Source organism: Nesoenas mayeri, assembly GCF_963082525.1.
Source record: "Nesoenas mayeri genome assembly, chromosome: 1".
NCBI lineage: Eukaryota > Metazoa > Chordata > Aves > Columbiformes > Columbidae > Nesoenas > Nesoenas mayeri.
In genome coordinates, this window is record NC_137541.1 from 106,011,144 (window position 1) to 106,025,998 (window position 14,855).

Consider the following 14,855-nt stretch of genomic DNA (forward strand, 5'->3'; position numbering starts at 1 on the left):
ACAGGAGATGTTATCTGCTTGCTGCTGAGCTCAAAGCTTGTCACTTTTTCAGCTGTTTCAAGTTAGTTTTTGCACCTTAGGTGAGCTTGTTGAGCTTCTTTATGGATGATGAGAGGAGGATTTTCACTAACTGTTACTTATACCAAAGCCTTTTATGATGGTATTTTAGCATGAGAACAAAACAGAGTTGTATTGCTGGGCTTCCCAAGTTAGCTCACTTGTTGACAAGTAAGTCACAACAAATAGTTTGTTCTTGATAGCTTCTTCAGAGAGTAAGGTAAATCCCACCTAACAACATGTTATTATGTAAAAAAAGGAAGCTGACTTTTCTGTAGTACACATTGGTATTGTATGAGTAATACCCGAATTGAATTTTGACTTAAGCAAAGAAAATTACTTCAACCCAAACCAATGGGGCTTGTTTTTTTCCGAAAAAACTTCTCAGTCTGTGGAGTGTTAAGAGGCTGAAATTTGACAAAAGATAGGATAAAGATTGTCTGTATGAATAAAAAACTGCAAGATTCAGTCAAATGTTTTTAAGCAGGCTTGTGGAGTCTTGCATTATAAACGTTATAAAATGTCAGGGGTTGTTTTGTTGTTGTTGTTGTTTTTTTTTTTTTTACAAAAAACCTCCTCAGAGTATGTGTTTTAATCCATGTTTGAATGGCAGCAATAGAGGGACCATTCTTTCCATGTAAAAAAGATTTTGACAGATTGAGGAAACCTCTCCTGTTAAAGTTTCCTTGTAAGGACTGAGCTTCAAGTTACATTTTATTTCAGTTTTCTATACACACAGAGTGTTTTGAATGGATTTTAAAAATAAACATGTTGAAACACATTGGAGTTCAGAGTAAATGTCGTTCTAAATAATGAAATCAAGCTTATAAACGAGTGTCATATTTTAAGTCGGAAAAAATGTGCTCTCAGGATGAAAATATGCTAATGGAAATGCTGCTTGTGTGAAGTGTTCCTTGAAGTAATTAACAGCTTGGTTGCTGAATTGATTTAAAATGATAAAAACACAAGGGTGGACTACCTTTCTCCAAAATGTATCCTTATTAAAAACAGTGTTGTTCTTCAACATTCCTGTGATCATCCTGTATTTTCATTCCCAAAGGGGGCTGGTGCAGCTTCTGTGCAAAACGCGGTGTTTGCACTTGAGCTGGAGAGGAACTCTCTCCATTCCCTCTCACTAATAGTCAGGCTTAGGTACTGTTCTCAGCTCAGCCTCCAGAAGATGAAAGTTTTAGGGACATGTGCTTATTTTGGTTGGCTTTGTGCCAGTCTTGACCGAATTCCAATGTGGATGGTTCTATCCTGCCTCCATCAAGCTCGCCTTGCAGTGTCAGTGGCTTGGGGATGAGGGGGCTCCAGGATCATGGCTCCGCTGAGTGGGCAGGAGTTGGAGGGTCTGGGTTCTCTTCTCTCATGTCCTGGACCTTCGATGTGCTGTGTCCCTAAATAAGTTCTTGGAAGAGAAGAGGTGAGTAGGAAAATGAGCAGAAGTCCTTGGAATTACTCCTGGCTTTAAAGAAGCATATTTTCAATGTATAAAATGTAGAGTGTTAACCGTCTCTGGGATGGGCTTTACGAAGCTCACATCTCATGTCCAAGAGAATGAAAAGCTCTTGGCAGGGACATGCGTCAGAAGAAACTCGGATAAGCCCTGTGGAAGCTTCCTGCAATCTACTTGTTTGGGTGGGGTGGGGGGACAGTTCTGTATGTTCCATTTGACTTGGGACATGATGCATATTCTCTTGCTTTTACAGTAAGATTTGAGAAGCAGGTAAAACAGCTGTAACCAAATTCTTCATACTCTGCAGATTTCTGTGGGAATTCGGTGTGATTTTGGCAAGGCGGTGTATGCAGCATTTTGGAGAGTGACCTGCTAAATATCTGCATTTCCATATCCAGATGCTGAGGAGCTGATTATCTGCAAGGAATGCAAAGCAGTTCAGTGAATAAATAGACTCATACTTTTATGAAAATCTGTACTGCCTGTTGGTATCCTTATGCTGAGTTTTTAATCTGGAGTAACGTGTTTTCAGGCTCTTTATTTTTGTGTTGCAAGTGTAATAAGCTTTAAAACTTCACTCATAATCCTATATAAATTTATTGGCACAAGCTGTATTTATTGACCTGGAGAGTTTTTTTATGTGAATTTTATAGAGACTAGTGAATATGAAACACAGGTAGGAAAATTTTAGGTGGGTCAATGCTGTTCTTCGAGCATTTGTTTTCCAAATAGTGAGAAGGAAAATGCAAGGAGGCTTTGAAAAGAATTTCCTTCATCTCTTTCACCCCTGAGGGCTTTTTGCACACTCCTGAAGGCATGTGTTTACTGAAGATGATGCTAGGTTTTTCTTGCAAAGGGAAGACAGAATGGATTATCAGCAAATGTACATAACAACCTCTGACCTAATTCTGTAGGCACTGCTGTCAAGAAAATAATTTACTTGATGTGGAGACTGTCAGGTATTTCTCAGGAGTGGTGATTCTTAAGCTCCCAATAAGACTGTCATTAGATGAAAGTGTCCACCTTTTCCACATCGCGTGTAGATCAAAGATTCATTAGCGTTTGTATATTAAAGACTGAAGGTTGAGCTTAGGGGATGGGATTTCTTTCAGGTATACTTTAACACTTTTAAGTATTAGCATGCATCAGCAGCCTTTATTCCCTGGCAGAGTTTTTCTAGCCAACACTCCTTAATAATTGAAATCTTTTGATTAACAGTGCTGACTCACATATCTTGGTAGCTGCACAGTTCAGATCGGTATTTTTTGTAACTTGCGGTATGCTGGCATTGCCAGCCTTCCTCCTTGAAGAGAAGTGCTGCATGATTCGCATTCTTGAGTTTCTGTGGGCACCTGCAGCTGCCTGGGGTCAGGAACAGGAGAGAGGACTTGACCAACCCTTGCACTGACTGAGTATTGACCACTCTGCTCCTGCCCTGCCTTCACACCCTTTAGTGATTGACAACAGCTGTGGGGGTGTTTGTTTGTTTGTTTTTAACCTCTGCTTGGGGCTTGAGTTTTTCTAGTATCTAAAATACTTCTGCTGGTTAGGCTTCAATGTGAGACTTACGAGTTCGTTTGAAAACGGTTTTAGCATTTGGTTTCATGTGAAGTATGCACTGACTCGTGAGCGTCGTAGTTCTCGGTGTTGCCATAGAATGTTCTGCGTGGAGCCACTGGAAAAGCGTTTCCGTGTCCGTGGAATGAGGTGCTTTCCCCTGGATGTGCAGAGGTGTGATGGCACGTGGAGCCCTGGTGGCGCAGGCTGATGTCAATGGTTCTGGTTGGTGCCAGGAGGAGGGAGTTTGGGGAAACTCTGGGGTGCTATGGGGAGGTTTTTGCCTCACAGCTCTCTGCTGCTCTTACCACTGTGTTAACTGAGCTGCTAAGCCTTGGCAGTTTCAGTTGCTTGCCTTGTGATTTAAAACCGTGGTATTCTTTAATGTAAAGCGATGATCATGCAGAGCTCAAACAGTCAGAACATTTTGTAATTAGGTCTTCAAACATATGTTATGTATGTGTTGTCTTGTATATCATAAACTAAGCCATTTTTAATTCCTTTTATTTTGAGTGTTGGAACTGCACTTGCTTGGAATAGCTAGATTTTAGTGAGTATTTCAGGTGATGTTTTAAAAAACCCTCTAAAATAGGTAAAACTTCTGGGTTTGAAAGGCAAGAGGGCAGAATTAAGTAATTACAGAAATACCCCTGTTATGAAGGAGCAGAGCTGAAGAGCCTCATCCATAGCAGAGGACCTTCCTCTGCACAGCTGGGTATGTCCCTGCTCCAGCAGCACATTCCTGTTGCCTTCCCAGGCAGGAATCCTCTTGGATCCAGGACATGACATTTCTTACTTCACTTTAAATAATGAAGAGATAGATACGTAGCCCTGGACTCCAGGTAGCATTACAGACATCTGAACAATGATCTGTTCAGAAAGAAATACCTGTTTAAGAATGTAGCAAAACTCGTCTGTAACAAGCAGATCAAAGACTCTGTAAACACAAATTAAAAAAAAAAAAAAAGGCAAGTGGGTCAGGTGAATGACAGAATTTTGAGATAAGCTGTTGATAAGCTGCTGCTTCAAATATTTGTCCTTCAAACAGTTACAAGAGGGTGATTGATCCAGAAGGGAGCCCAGGGTTGCTTGGTGGTTTTGCTCTGAGCTGTGGCATTGTGGCCGCTCGCTCTCCAGAGAGCGCTGGACCAGGTGTGCACTGCAGGATGGCAGAAGCTTTTCAGCATGTTCCTTAAAACACAGAGGCATTTGATGATCTGGAAAATCTTTCTACCTCATTATAGCATGAGCAAGGATAAGTAAAAAAAAAAAAAAGTGCTTTCTGGGGTTAGGCTGTAGTGGAAGGTGCAGCCAAAAAATTTCCTTTAATGTAGGAGCCAGTGATGCTGATTTTCTTTTTCTTTCCGAATGAATTGAGTATGCCTTCAGGTTTTGTGCGTTCTTCACAGACTCTAACAACCTGCATGGAGATTTGAGTGCCTTTGGGCTCGGTTTGCCCACAGATGACAGGCAATGACAGCGGGGCAGAATGGACAAAAACGGCACCAGCTGGTTATAGATGATGCTGTAGCAGCATTAATGGCTAAATGGAAAAGCAAAATTCCAAGCTCTGCCTTTTCTTTACAGCTGAAAACCTTTGCTTTGAGGCAGCAGGATGGTCATCTCAGCTTGCCCATAGGATTATGGAATAGTTGTTTCTGATTTTACCTCTTTTTCTACTTAGAGAAAATAAACTTGAGCTCTAGCCTCATGTTTAGTTCCTGAAGTTTAGCTCTTGCAATGTAATTTAGACCTGCCCAGGGTGTTTGAGAGGTCAGTGCTCTTGGAGACTGCAGTGGAAACTTGTTTTGGAGAGAACTGAGGAGAGCTGGAACAATATCAGATTGTGCTGGGAAAAGCTGCTTCATGCGGGATGTCTTCAAGGAGCAATTACAAAAATAACACTCACTGTCAGCCGATAGAGCAGAGCAGTGAGTGGATAATAAAGACAAAAATCTGCTTCGTGTTCCAACATCTCAAGATGTAAAGCTTTGCTATTAGAAGTTTGCATGGAGACGATAATTTAAAACAGCCACCCTTCTGAAGAGCTCATAGTTACATTTTAAATTTTAATGTTGACGAGTTGGAGGTTTGTTTTTTGTTTTTAAAGAGTATATATTTTTATAACCATAGAAAAACTTATAGCCTGTCAGAAGAGTGTGCAGGCATCTAGATCTTGCTCTTCTTCCCCCTTCTTATGGCTGCTGGTTAGGGAAGTTGGTGTGATTCATGTATAGAACGTGTGTTTTAAGCCTACCTGCTGAAATCCCATTGAACTGAGGGGTGCTGTTCCAGAACTAACTGAGAACAAACACGAGATAGACACTACTACAGCTTACCATCCTTCTCTGAAAAGTGTTGTTATCACATGTTGTATGAAATGAACTTTTTTCCCATAATTGGCAAATGACTCATGAAATTTTCATATAAGCAGTTACACCAGTTTTTAATCCATGCAACATTGTGTTCTTGCCTTGCAAACAGATAAATTTTTGACTAATTCTGTTTATCATCCTGAGGTTAGGTTTGGCAAGTAACATCTGTAACCTGCCACCACGAAAAATTATTTCCAACATGTTCTTCATTAAACTTTTCTGCAATATTCAGCTGTCACTTGAGGGTTACAGTTTTCTGCTGATGATTTAAAAATTGCAATGAAAATTGACTGTCAATACTTCTGTATTAAAATCCCTTGAAGTATCAAGGTATGCAAGTTGTTTTGATTTATTATACATGTGTGTCTGTTTAGCAGTGTACGAATAGAAAATATCTTTTCTTTGCTTGCTAGCTTGCTGAAAAGTATGCAATCTGAACTGACAACAGGAAAGGATAGAAAGAATTTGTTTTTAAACATCAGTTGAATGAAAGCAGAACTAATGCTTCCTGTGTATTTCAGAGGATGTTTTCAAATATCTTAGTTTCAAAGTGTTCTCTTTTTCATTGGAGAAAGAGTCTAGTTTCAGCTTGAAAAAATACCATGTCACATTCGTGTACCTTAGTTCTGATGGATCTTGGAGTCTGTCGCACAAACAAGCTTAATTTCAGTATTGCATATCGCTGAATGTAATCTGCCCGTCAAGAGGCTGTGTGCACTGACCCTGTAAAAGGTAAAACAGGAAAACAAAAAAATAATGTAGTATTAAGTTTAAGCTGCTGTGGAAATTTGAGCAGGCAGCATGTTGTGAGGAATTAATTTTGGATAAAGACTAATCTGCTGCCTACCACTGTGGTTGCTGGAGCCAGAGGCTGCTCCCATTAGCAGGGTCCTGATGCAGGCAGCACAAAATGCTGTCTGGAAGGAAACCAAGATCCTCTCCTTTAACTGTACAAGTTGATAAGAGTAAATGCTTGTACCTGCAATCAATCTGTATGAGCACCTGCAATTAATTGTGTAATAAATTTGGCTACCCTGTCAGCTTGCATCTTTTGCTCTGGGCCATTAACAAAGAGATCTGGAATTAGTTACAGAAATAACACAGAGGAGCCTGTGCCTACAAAAGATGTTTCTGTTGTTACCACTAAAGAGCAAAATTACAGCAAGGCAGTTTCAGGTTCATTGGCTGTAAGTGTGCTTGAGAAACAACACTGCTTTTTCGAAAGATGGTATATCCTTGATAAAAATTTTTAGTCTGCTCGATGACGGAATCACAGATTTCTGTGATTTCTGTGACATGGTCCTGATGCTCTGCCCAGGCCTCCCAAAACAGGACGAGTACAGTGGTTGGCTCTTCTGATAGCAGGCCCAGGCTGCGGGCAGGCGGGCTGCTGTCAGGGGACCCACTGGTGCCGTGGGGACCCTACAGTGGGGAGGGTGGCTCCCTGTGACAATGGGGAGCCCTCTGCAACCTCGTGGTCTGCACTGTGCCATCCATGCAGGTGGATGCAATGTGCTTGGCTCCTTCCCGCATCCCGAATAGGTCACAGCTCTCCGCTGAGAAGTGCCCCTCTGCCTGCTTTTCTGTCCCCAGCACGCTCACATTTTCAATCGTGCTTTGACACCATCCCTCTTGAGCATGTGCCAAGTGCCCTGTATTCCCACCAGACAACAAAAGAGGTAAGGGGCGACAGGTGGAATTAAAAGAAAAAAAAGCCAAAGTGACTTCAGAAAAACGATATGTAGAGAAAGGGCAATGGCAAATGCCGCTGGTTAGTTGAAGTTGTCCACATACAGAGAATCAATCTCTTTTCATCAAGCGGTAAGAGGGAAAAAAAAGCTTCTTGACATATCTTGCGATTAAGGAATTAAGCCATACATGTCTGAAACTCACAGGAAGAGAAGTAAGCCAGAGCTGATGCAGTCAAAGCAGAAGCCACATCCAGAGAAGAATTTGCTTGAAGATAATTCTTTGATTAGTACGAATTATCATTCTAAAATATTTATTTTTTTCAGAAATTGTTTCACCACTATATGTGTGTATGTGTACATATTTACATGGCCCCACGTTGCGCCATGAGAGGTTTAGATTGGATATTAGGAAAAAATTCTTCAAGGAAGGCGTTGTCAAGCATTGGAACAGGCTGCCCGGGGAAGTGGTGGAGTCACCATTCCTAGAGCTGTGCAAAAGACATTTAAATGAGGTTCTTAGGGACATGGTTTAGTGCCAGAGTTAGGTTGTGGTGGGACTCGATGATCGTGAGGGTCTCTTCCAACCGAAATGATTCTATGATCCTACATATAAAAATAAATTAGAAAAAACAGACTATTCATTTGTGCTGTTTGTTTATACACATGACATAGGAATACTTTCTGCCATGCTGTTGTAGGTTGGGAGCAGCCCACGAAGAACCAGCACAGCTCTGCTGTCATCCTGCACAGAGGCGATGAACCTCGCCAACTAGGAGATCTTGCTGGGTGTATTTTCAGGAAAACAACTTGCAGCTTCCTTTCACATCTGGGGGGGAATGAGTCTTTGTTCTAACCTCAGCATCCAGCTGAGGTTCATTTGTGAACATTTGGGAGCTCTGTGGCTGGGAGAACTGGCGCCTGTGCTTAAAACCTGCTGATAGCTCTTGTTTGTGTAGCTGTTGTTTGAGCGTGTGAACGTGGAGCTGTTTGCTTCATAGAGGTGGCTGACTGAAGCAAACAGTGAAGTATATATAGAAATTAAGCTTCAGTACTGTGACTGTGTTAATTTTTCACAGAGAAAAGTTGTGTTCAAGCAGTGAAATGGGCTGTTTCTTGTGTTGCGCTTATGTTCCAGTTACAGTAATTGTCTGAACTGTTGTAAGAGCTATTAATAGTAAATACAACTTTCTGTGAATACCGTAGCATCTGTGATGGAAATGTTTTACTGGACACTGTACTTAACAAGTTATCATTTCTCCGGCTACTAAAAATCATACATAGAATGAAAACCTGTAAGTTGTTTTAGGATAGTAGCGTCACCCAGGAATACTTCTGAAAAGCTGCACAACTACCTGCCTCTGATATACTAAGGGGAATCATATTAGGCAGCAATGTCCTGAGTCAAAACAGGTACACTTAATAGAAAACTTTAAATACAAAGCATTTTGCATTTTTAAATTTGTTTATGTAGAGGTGTTTACATTCCCTAGAAGAGTGAAATGCATTTAACCAACAGTGTGTCTCTTCTCTCTTAGATTACAGAAGTTTGTGGAGCCAAGCGCGTGGGTTATTTTGGTCCTACTCAATTTTATATTGCTTTGAAGTTAATTGCAGCAGCGCAGTCAGGGTTCCCAGTACGGATTGAGAGCATTAAGAATGGTAAGTAGGAAATTTTGCTTGCAGTGCTATGCACTTGTTTGTCACTTTCTTTAATGCTTGTCAGCTCTCTGAGGTGGTAAACTTTTCTTCTAATGTGTCTATGAAACAATTGCACCTTGAGGAGCAGAGAAGGAGTAGAAAGTAATGTTACGTTTTCTAAGTGAATGGTAGAAAATTGCAGAGAATTACACGTATGGCAAAGCTGAGATGACATCCCCTTCTGGAAAAGGCATTTACTAAAGGAATGGAACAAATGGCAGCTGATCAGTGCTGGGGATGCATTTCTGTCTTACCTTTGGCTTCTAATCTTGACAGCTGGGCAGAGTGGGAGCTGATAGCTGCTTTGGGTGGAGGCACGTAGTGGGGGACATGGGCAGCTCAGAGTTCCACCTGTGCAGGGCAGCTTGCAATGCTCATCTGTTTTAGCAAATAATTCTGCTGAAATAAATGGGTAGGGGTGACAAAACCATGCTTCCTATCAGTAGGTAGGAAGACATGTATTAGATGTAATTTAACACATCTTTGTTCTTCTCACTGAAGTGACAGTAATATTAAATGTACCATTTTTGATGGAGAAAAATTCTTCTTGAAAGAGGCTTATCACACGCAAGCGATGAAGAGAGAAAGCCACGTCCCTTTTAGCTGTGACTAAATGGAAGGAACTCGATGTTCTTGCCTTGGTGATGCATGCTCTGCCTCAGCAGGGCGCAGCCTTCAGAACACATGACTTTTCACTTGGGCTTGAGCCTGAACAGGTTTGAACCCTTAGCTCCCGTATCCCAGATGAGCATTTGGACCTTTGGACCATGCTATGAGGCTGTGCTCCAGACAAGGGGCTTGTCACCTTTGCACTGAAGACAGTGGTGCAGCCGACCACGAGGTCAGAGAGGAGGTGGGAAAGGCAGGACCTACCCATAGCCTCGCAATTGTGTCACTCTGCCCACCACAGTTTCTGCTTTGCTGTCCTTGCTAAGGGGAAAAAAAAAAAAAAGTAAAAATAACTTTGTTTTACAAGACACAGGGAGGAGGCTTCCAGGTCTGCCCCATCCCAGGGTGGGAAGCTGGGCTGGCAAGCACAGAGCGGTTGGAAGGGACCTCTGTAGATGATCTAGTCCAACCCACCTGCGAAAGCAGGTTCACCTGGAGCAGATCGCACAGGAATGTGTCCAGGTGGGTTTGAATGTCTCCAGAGAAGGAGACTTCACAACCTCTCTGGGCAGCCTGTTCCAGTGTTCTGGCACCTCAAAGTAAAGAAGTTTCTCCTCATATTCAGGTGGAACCTCCTGTGATTCAGTCTGTACCCATTGCCCCTTATCCACTGAAAGGACTCTGGTCCCATCTTCTTGACACCCACCCTTGAGATATTTGTAAACATTGGTGAAATCCCCTTTCAGCCTTCTCCAGGCTGAATAGACCCAGCTTTATCAGTGTCTCCTCATAAGAAAGATGCTCCAGCCCCCTCACATCTTTGTAGCCCTCTGTTGGACTCCCTCTAGTAATTCCTTATGCTTCTTAAACTGGGGAGCCCAGAACTGGACATGGGACTCCAGATGGGGCCTCACCAGGGCAGAGTAGAGGGTGAAAGGAACCTCTCTTGACCTGCTGGTCACTCTTTTCTTAATGCAACCCAGGATACCATTGGCCTTCTTTGCCACAAGGGCACATTGTTGACTGATGGGCAACCTGTTGTCAACCAGAGCTCCCACGTCCGTCCCCACAGTGCTGCTTTCCAGCAGGTCCACCCCCAACCAGTACTGATGCAGACCTGTGTGAGCTGAGCTCCAGCAGCACAGAGCTCCCAACCAAGTGGAGTGGATTGGGTGCAGCTTTCACAGTTTGGTTTGGTGCTTCTCCAGCAAGGGGGTTTAAACAAGGGCTGCAGTGAGGCGACCTGGATTTGCCTGTCAGTTTTCCTTACATTCCTCATGCATTCTCTTGCGTCACTGTCCCTTTAAATGATGTTAATTTGGAAACAAACAAACAACAACAAAACAAACAATCAAAAAACCCAGCAAAAACCAACAACCTGAATTAAAAACCTGAACTGAGATTTACTGTGTATGTTTTACAACTCCACATAATCCACAAATCTGAGTGAAGAAGGGTACTTGCAGTCCTTGTATTGATATTCTGCTTACTTACTGTTACTGAAATGCTTCCAGTGCTAATTACATTTTCTCTTGAAATGTATGAGTGCCTTCAGAAGGGGGTGAGTAACACACAGCAAACTCCAACTGATCTATTTTTCTTCTTGGTAGTAGCTGTAGATGTAAATGATTACAGAGGTGATGTATGGCTTTGCTTGGTTTGGGGCATTCTTTTAATTTTAATTGTATTGATTTTTAGGGTGATTGTGCACAAAAATAAATGGTGTTTCTTCAAAATAATGGTGAATCATCTTAAAGAGCAGCAAAGTGTCACTCATCTGCTGTGCAGGGCAGATGTGACATGAGACCTTTTGCTGTGGTCATCTCACCAGACCTTGGTGTGATCTCTGAACCCTACCATTTTTAATTTGCTCCTTTTATGATGGCAGCATTGAGGATACTGTGATCCTGGCTGATCAGTTTATCAGCCCCACAGTTTCTGTGGGAAACTATTCTTTTCATTACAGACAATGTTTTGAAGGCAGGAAATGAATTTGCTCCTTGCTTTAATAGCATGAACAAGGCTTATTTCTTTCTCTTTGCATGGAGAGATTATATATTAAACTAGAGAATATAGCTTTGTGTAACCTTTACATTTTTATTAAGATAAAATTATCACAGGAGTTCCACACTTACAAAATAAAAATAGTACTCTTTTATAGATAAACTTTTCATTGGTTGTACAAGACGATACTGCTTACAGCACTTTTCATGTTCTGTAGTCTCAATTGAATTTTTCTCTCTTTTAATGAAGAATTGCCTCTGCCGCAGTTTGTGGCGCTGAAAAATGACAGTGAAGTACGTTACGGAACTCCAGCAGAACTCCATGGAGTTAAATTCCAGGTTCCACATACAAGTTTGGAAAAAAATTCCTACAAAAGAACAGATGAAGGGGACAAACAGGTAACAGGCTTTGTCTCCTTCAGGCCACTATGTTGTTACTCATCCTCTTTTGGGTCCAGTCCTGTAAATTATTACAGTAACATGGACTTACTCAGTTTTGTGGTACTAGATAGGAGATGAACCCCTGACATGCACATAATCCTCATCGGGGCTGTCCTCTGATTTTGGTGCATCCCAGTTGCATCCCGGAAGGGAATTTCTCTATGAGGGCTTGTGTAAAACTGTCAGCCCTGTAATATTCTGTATTAATTTTTTCAGTGTTGTCCTCCTACTTAGTGAGCCGCTGTTCCTAGGAAAGGAGCAGCAAATAGAAATCTGTGTGAAGCAGAACTGGAAGGCGAGCAATTTCTCACGGCCAGTATGATCCTTAGTCACGACAGAAATATTCAGCTGGAGAAGAGATGTTGAATCACCAGCCACTATTTCTGGGTGGGATAATGCCACCAGGTTTTCTTCCATTCTGATCTCCTCCAGGAGTACTCAAGAAGAAATGTGCTTTTCTTTTGTCCTCAGGGAAACATCACCCCAGCACCTGTTGTTCTGAGTTGCCAGTTTAACAAAGCTGTCTAAGGGAGATTTGTACTACCTGTGTTTAGGAATGCTGAGAGTGCTTATTCGGAGACAAGAGGCTTCACAAAGCAACCTTGATTTGCATAATTTTCCCCAGGCCTGACACCTCCTCTTCTGGAACCGTATCAGGTCATGTTGTAAATGCCTGGTGGCAGGCACTTTATCTTCCCATAACATGTGCACACGTTTATCACATGGTGCATTGGCATGAGTGATGACATTCCCAGTCGGAGGTCAGCCAACAGGAATGAGCTGACGACAAGATACACAGGCGGAATAACAGGATGAGGAAGAAGAGCATGTCCGTGTATCTGCCTGTGTATACTGACACTGAAGCAGAATGCTGCCCTCAAACCCCTGGCTCCAGCTGGGTTATCTGTCCTGCGTTATATTTTTGGTTTTTATACAGTAAACTGTTTTAAGATCGTGTCCTCTTCTTAAACAATCTGTAAGTCAAGGTAAAGAGAACGCAGTAGGATAGATAGACAATAACACCTACAAATCCACAGAGTGCTTAAAATACCAATCCAGAGATATATTTTAATTTTTTGTTTTTTATATGAAAAAATACTCTCCCACAAAGAATGCACTCACCCTAACTGTGTTATGTAAATTCAAAGATGCCCACTCACATTAAGCATTTTACAAATATGTCTTCAAGTGTCTTCTGAAAGTGAAAATACCTTAAGGTGTTCATTGTAAAGCTTCACTATGGCATTGCCACGCTTTACCCCTAGAACACTCAATACCAGATTCTGTTTTGACCATCTTTTGTTTTTTTTAAGGAGCCTTTTTCCAGAAATAAAAGACTTCAGGGAACTACAGTGTTCGCCTTTTCTTTGTCCCATCATGCCGTACGCATTCAGATTGCTGTGCAGGATGACTTGGTTGTTTTACTGTTGTCTCAGAATTCCGTTTTGTCTTGGTGTGTTTTTGAAATAGGAACCCAAGTCTCCACCGATGTCTCCAATCTGCTCACCTCCTGCTTCTCCATCTACTTACCAGAGAGTACCCTTAAGTTATGGATATGGTAAATCAAGAAGTGGGCTGGAGCAGCAGCATGGAGGTAGGATAAAAATTAGGTTGTGCACATTGTATTAAAATATTCTTTTCCTTCTCTGAAGCATACAAATTTCAAATGCAACTGACAGTCAGCCTAATGATTTTTAACATTTAATTAGATCTGTATTTTGGAAAGATATTCAATCATCTAATATTAATTTGATTATTCAATCTTGTTCACTTTCTGGTCCTGTTTAACATCTTTATTGACGATTTAGATGAGGAGATTGAGACCATCATCAGCAAATTTGCTGATGACACCAAGTTGGGAGGGTGTGTCAACCTGCTGGAAGGCAGGAGGGCTCTGCAGAGGGATCTGGATAGACTGGAAAAATGGGCTGATTCCAATGGGATGAAGTTCAATAAGGCCAAGTGCCGGGTGCTGCACTTTGGTCACAACAACCCCCTGCAGCGCTACAGGCTGGGCACAGAGTGGCTGGAGAGCAGTCAGACAGAAAGGGACCTGGGGGTACTAATTGACAGGAAGCTCAACATGAGCCATCAGTGTGCCCAGGTGGCCAAGAAGGCCAACGGTATCCTGTCCTGTATCAAAAATAGCGTGGTCAGCAGGACAAGGGAAGTGATCCTTCCCCTGTACTCTGCATTGGTGAGGCCACACCTGGAGTACTGTGTTCAGTTCTGGGCCCCTCAGTTCAGGAAAGACATTGAAGTGCTGGAGCGGGTCCAGAGAAGAGCGACACGACTGGTGAAGGGACTTGAGCACAAGACCTATGGGGAGAGGCTGAGAGAGCTGGGGTTGTTTAGTCTGGAGAAGAGGAGGCTCAGAGGTGACCTCATCACTCTCTATAACTACCTGAAGGGAAGTTCTAGCCAGGTGGGGATTGGTCTCTCCTCCCAGGCAGTCATCAATAGGACAAGGGGGCATGGGCTTAAACTCTGCCAGGGGAAATTTAGGCTGGATATTAGGAAGAAATTCTTTACAGAGAGAGTGGTCAGGCATTGGAACGGCCTGCCCAGGGAGGTGGTGGACTCGCCGTCCCTGGAGGTTTTTAAAGTGAGGTTGGACATGTCACTTAGTGCCGTGATCTAGTAAACAGACTAGAGTTGGACCAAGGGTTGGACTCGATGATCTCTGAGGTCTTTTCCAACCCAGTCGATTCTGTGATTTTGTGATTCTGTGAAATTAGATAGGTTTATGTGCCATTGTCACAGTTAAATGCTAATACCTGAGTTCTGACAGGACTATGTGCAATATTTCCCAGTGACAGAGTGTGAATTTTTTCAGAGTGCATGATGCTTTTGGTTTCATTAGAGAGGAAGAAAAGTCCACTCATGATTGCAGTAGGTGCTACATTATTTTTCAGATTGGCAGTGAACTTTCTTTGCAGGAAAGGATAATTAGCCCTCTGGTTTT

The 14,855-nt window shown here is 42.3% G+C and overlaps 1 protein-coding gene across 1 annotated transcript in view; it reads left to right on the forward strand.

Moving 5' to 3' along the window:
* Positions 1–14,855, forward strand: part of REPS2 (RALBP1 associated Eps domain containing 2) — a gene marked incomplete at both ends in the record, with an annotated part of 101,189 nt that overhangs the window by 27,624 nt on the left and 58,710 nt on the right. The window contains 3 exons of the mRNA XM_080342127.1: positions 8,675–8,798; positions 11,700–11,848; positions 13,361–13,484. Of these exons, the coding sequence (XP_080198253.1) occupies positions 8,675–8,798; positions 11,700–11,848; positions 13,361–13,484 (397 nt within the window). The remainder of the gene's footprint in view (positions 1–8,674; positions 8,799–11,699; positions 11,849–13,360; positions 13,485–14,855) is intronic.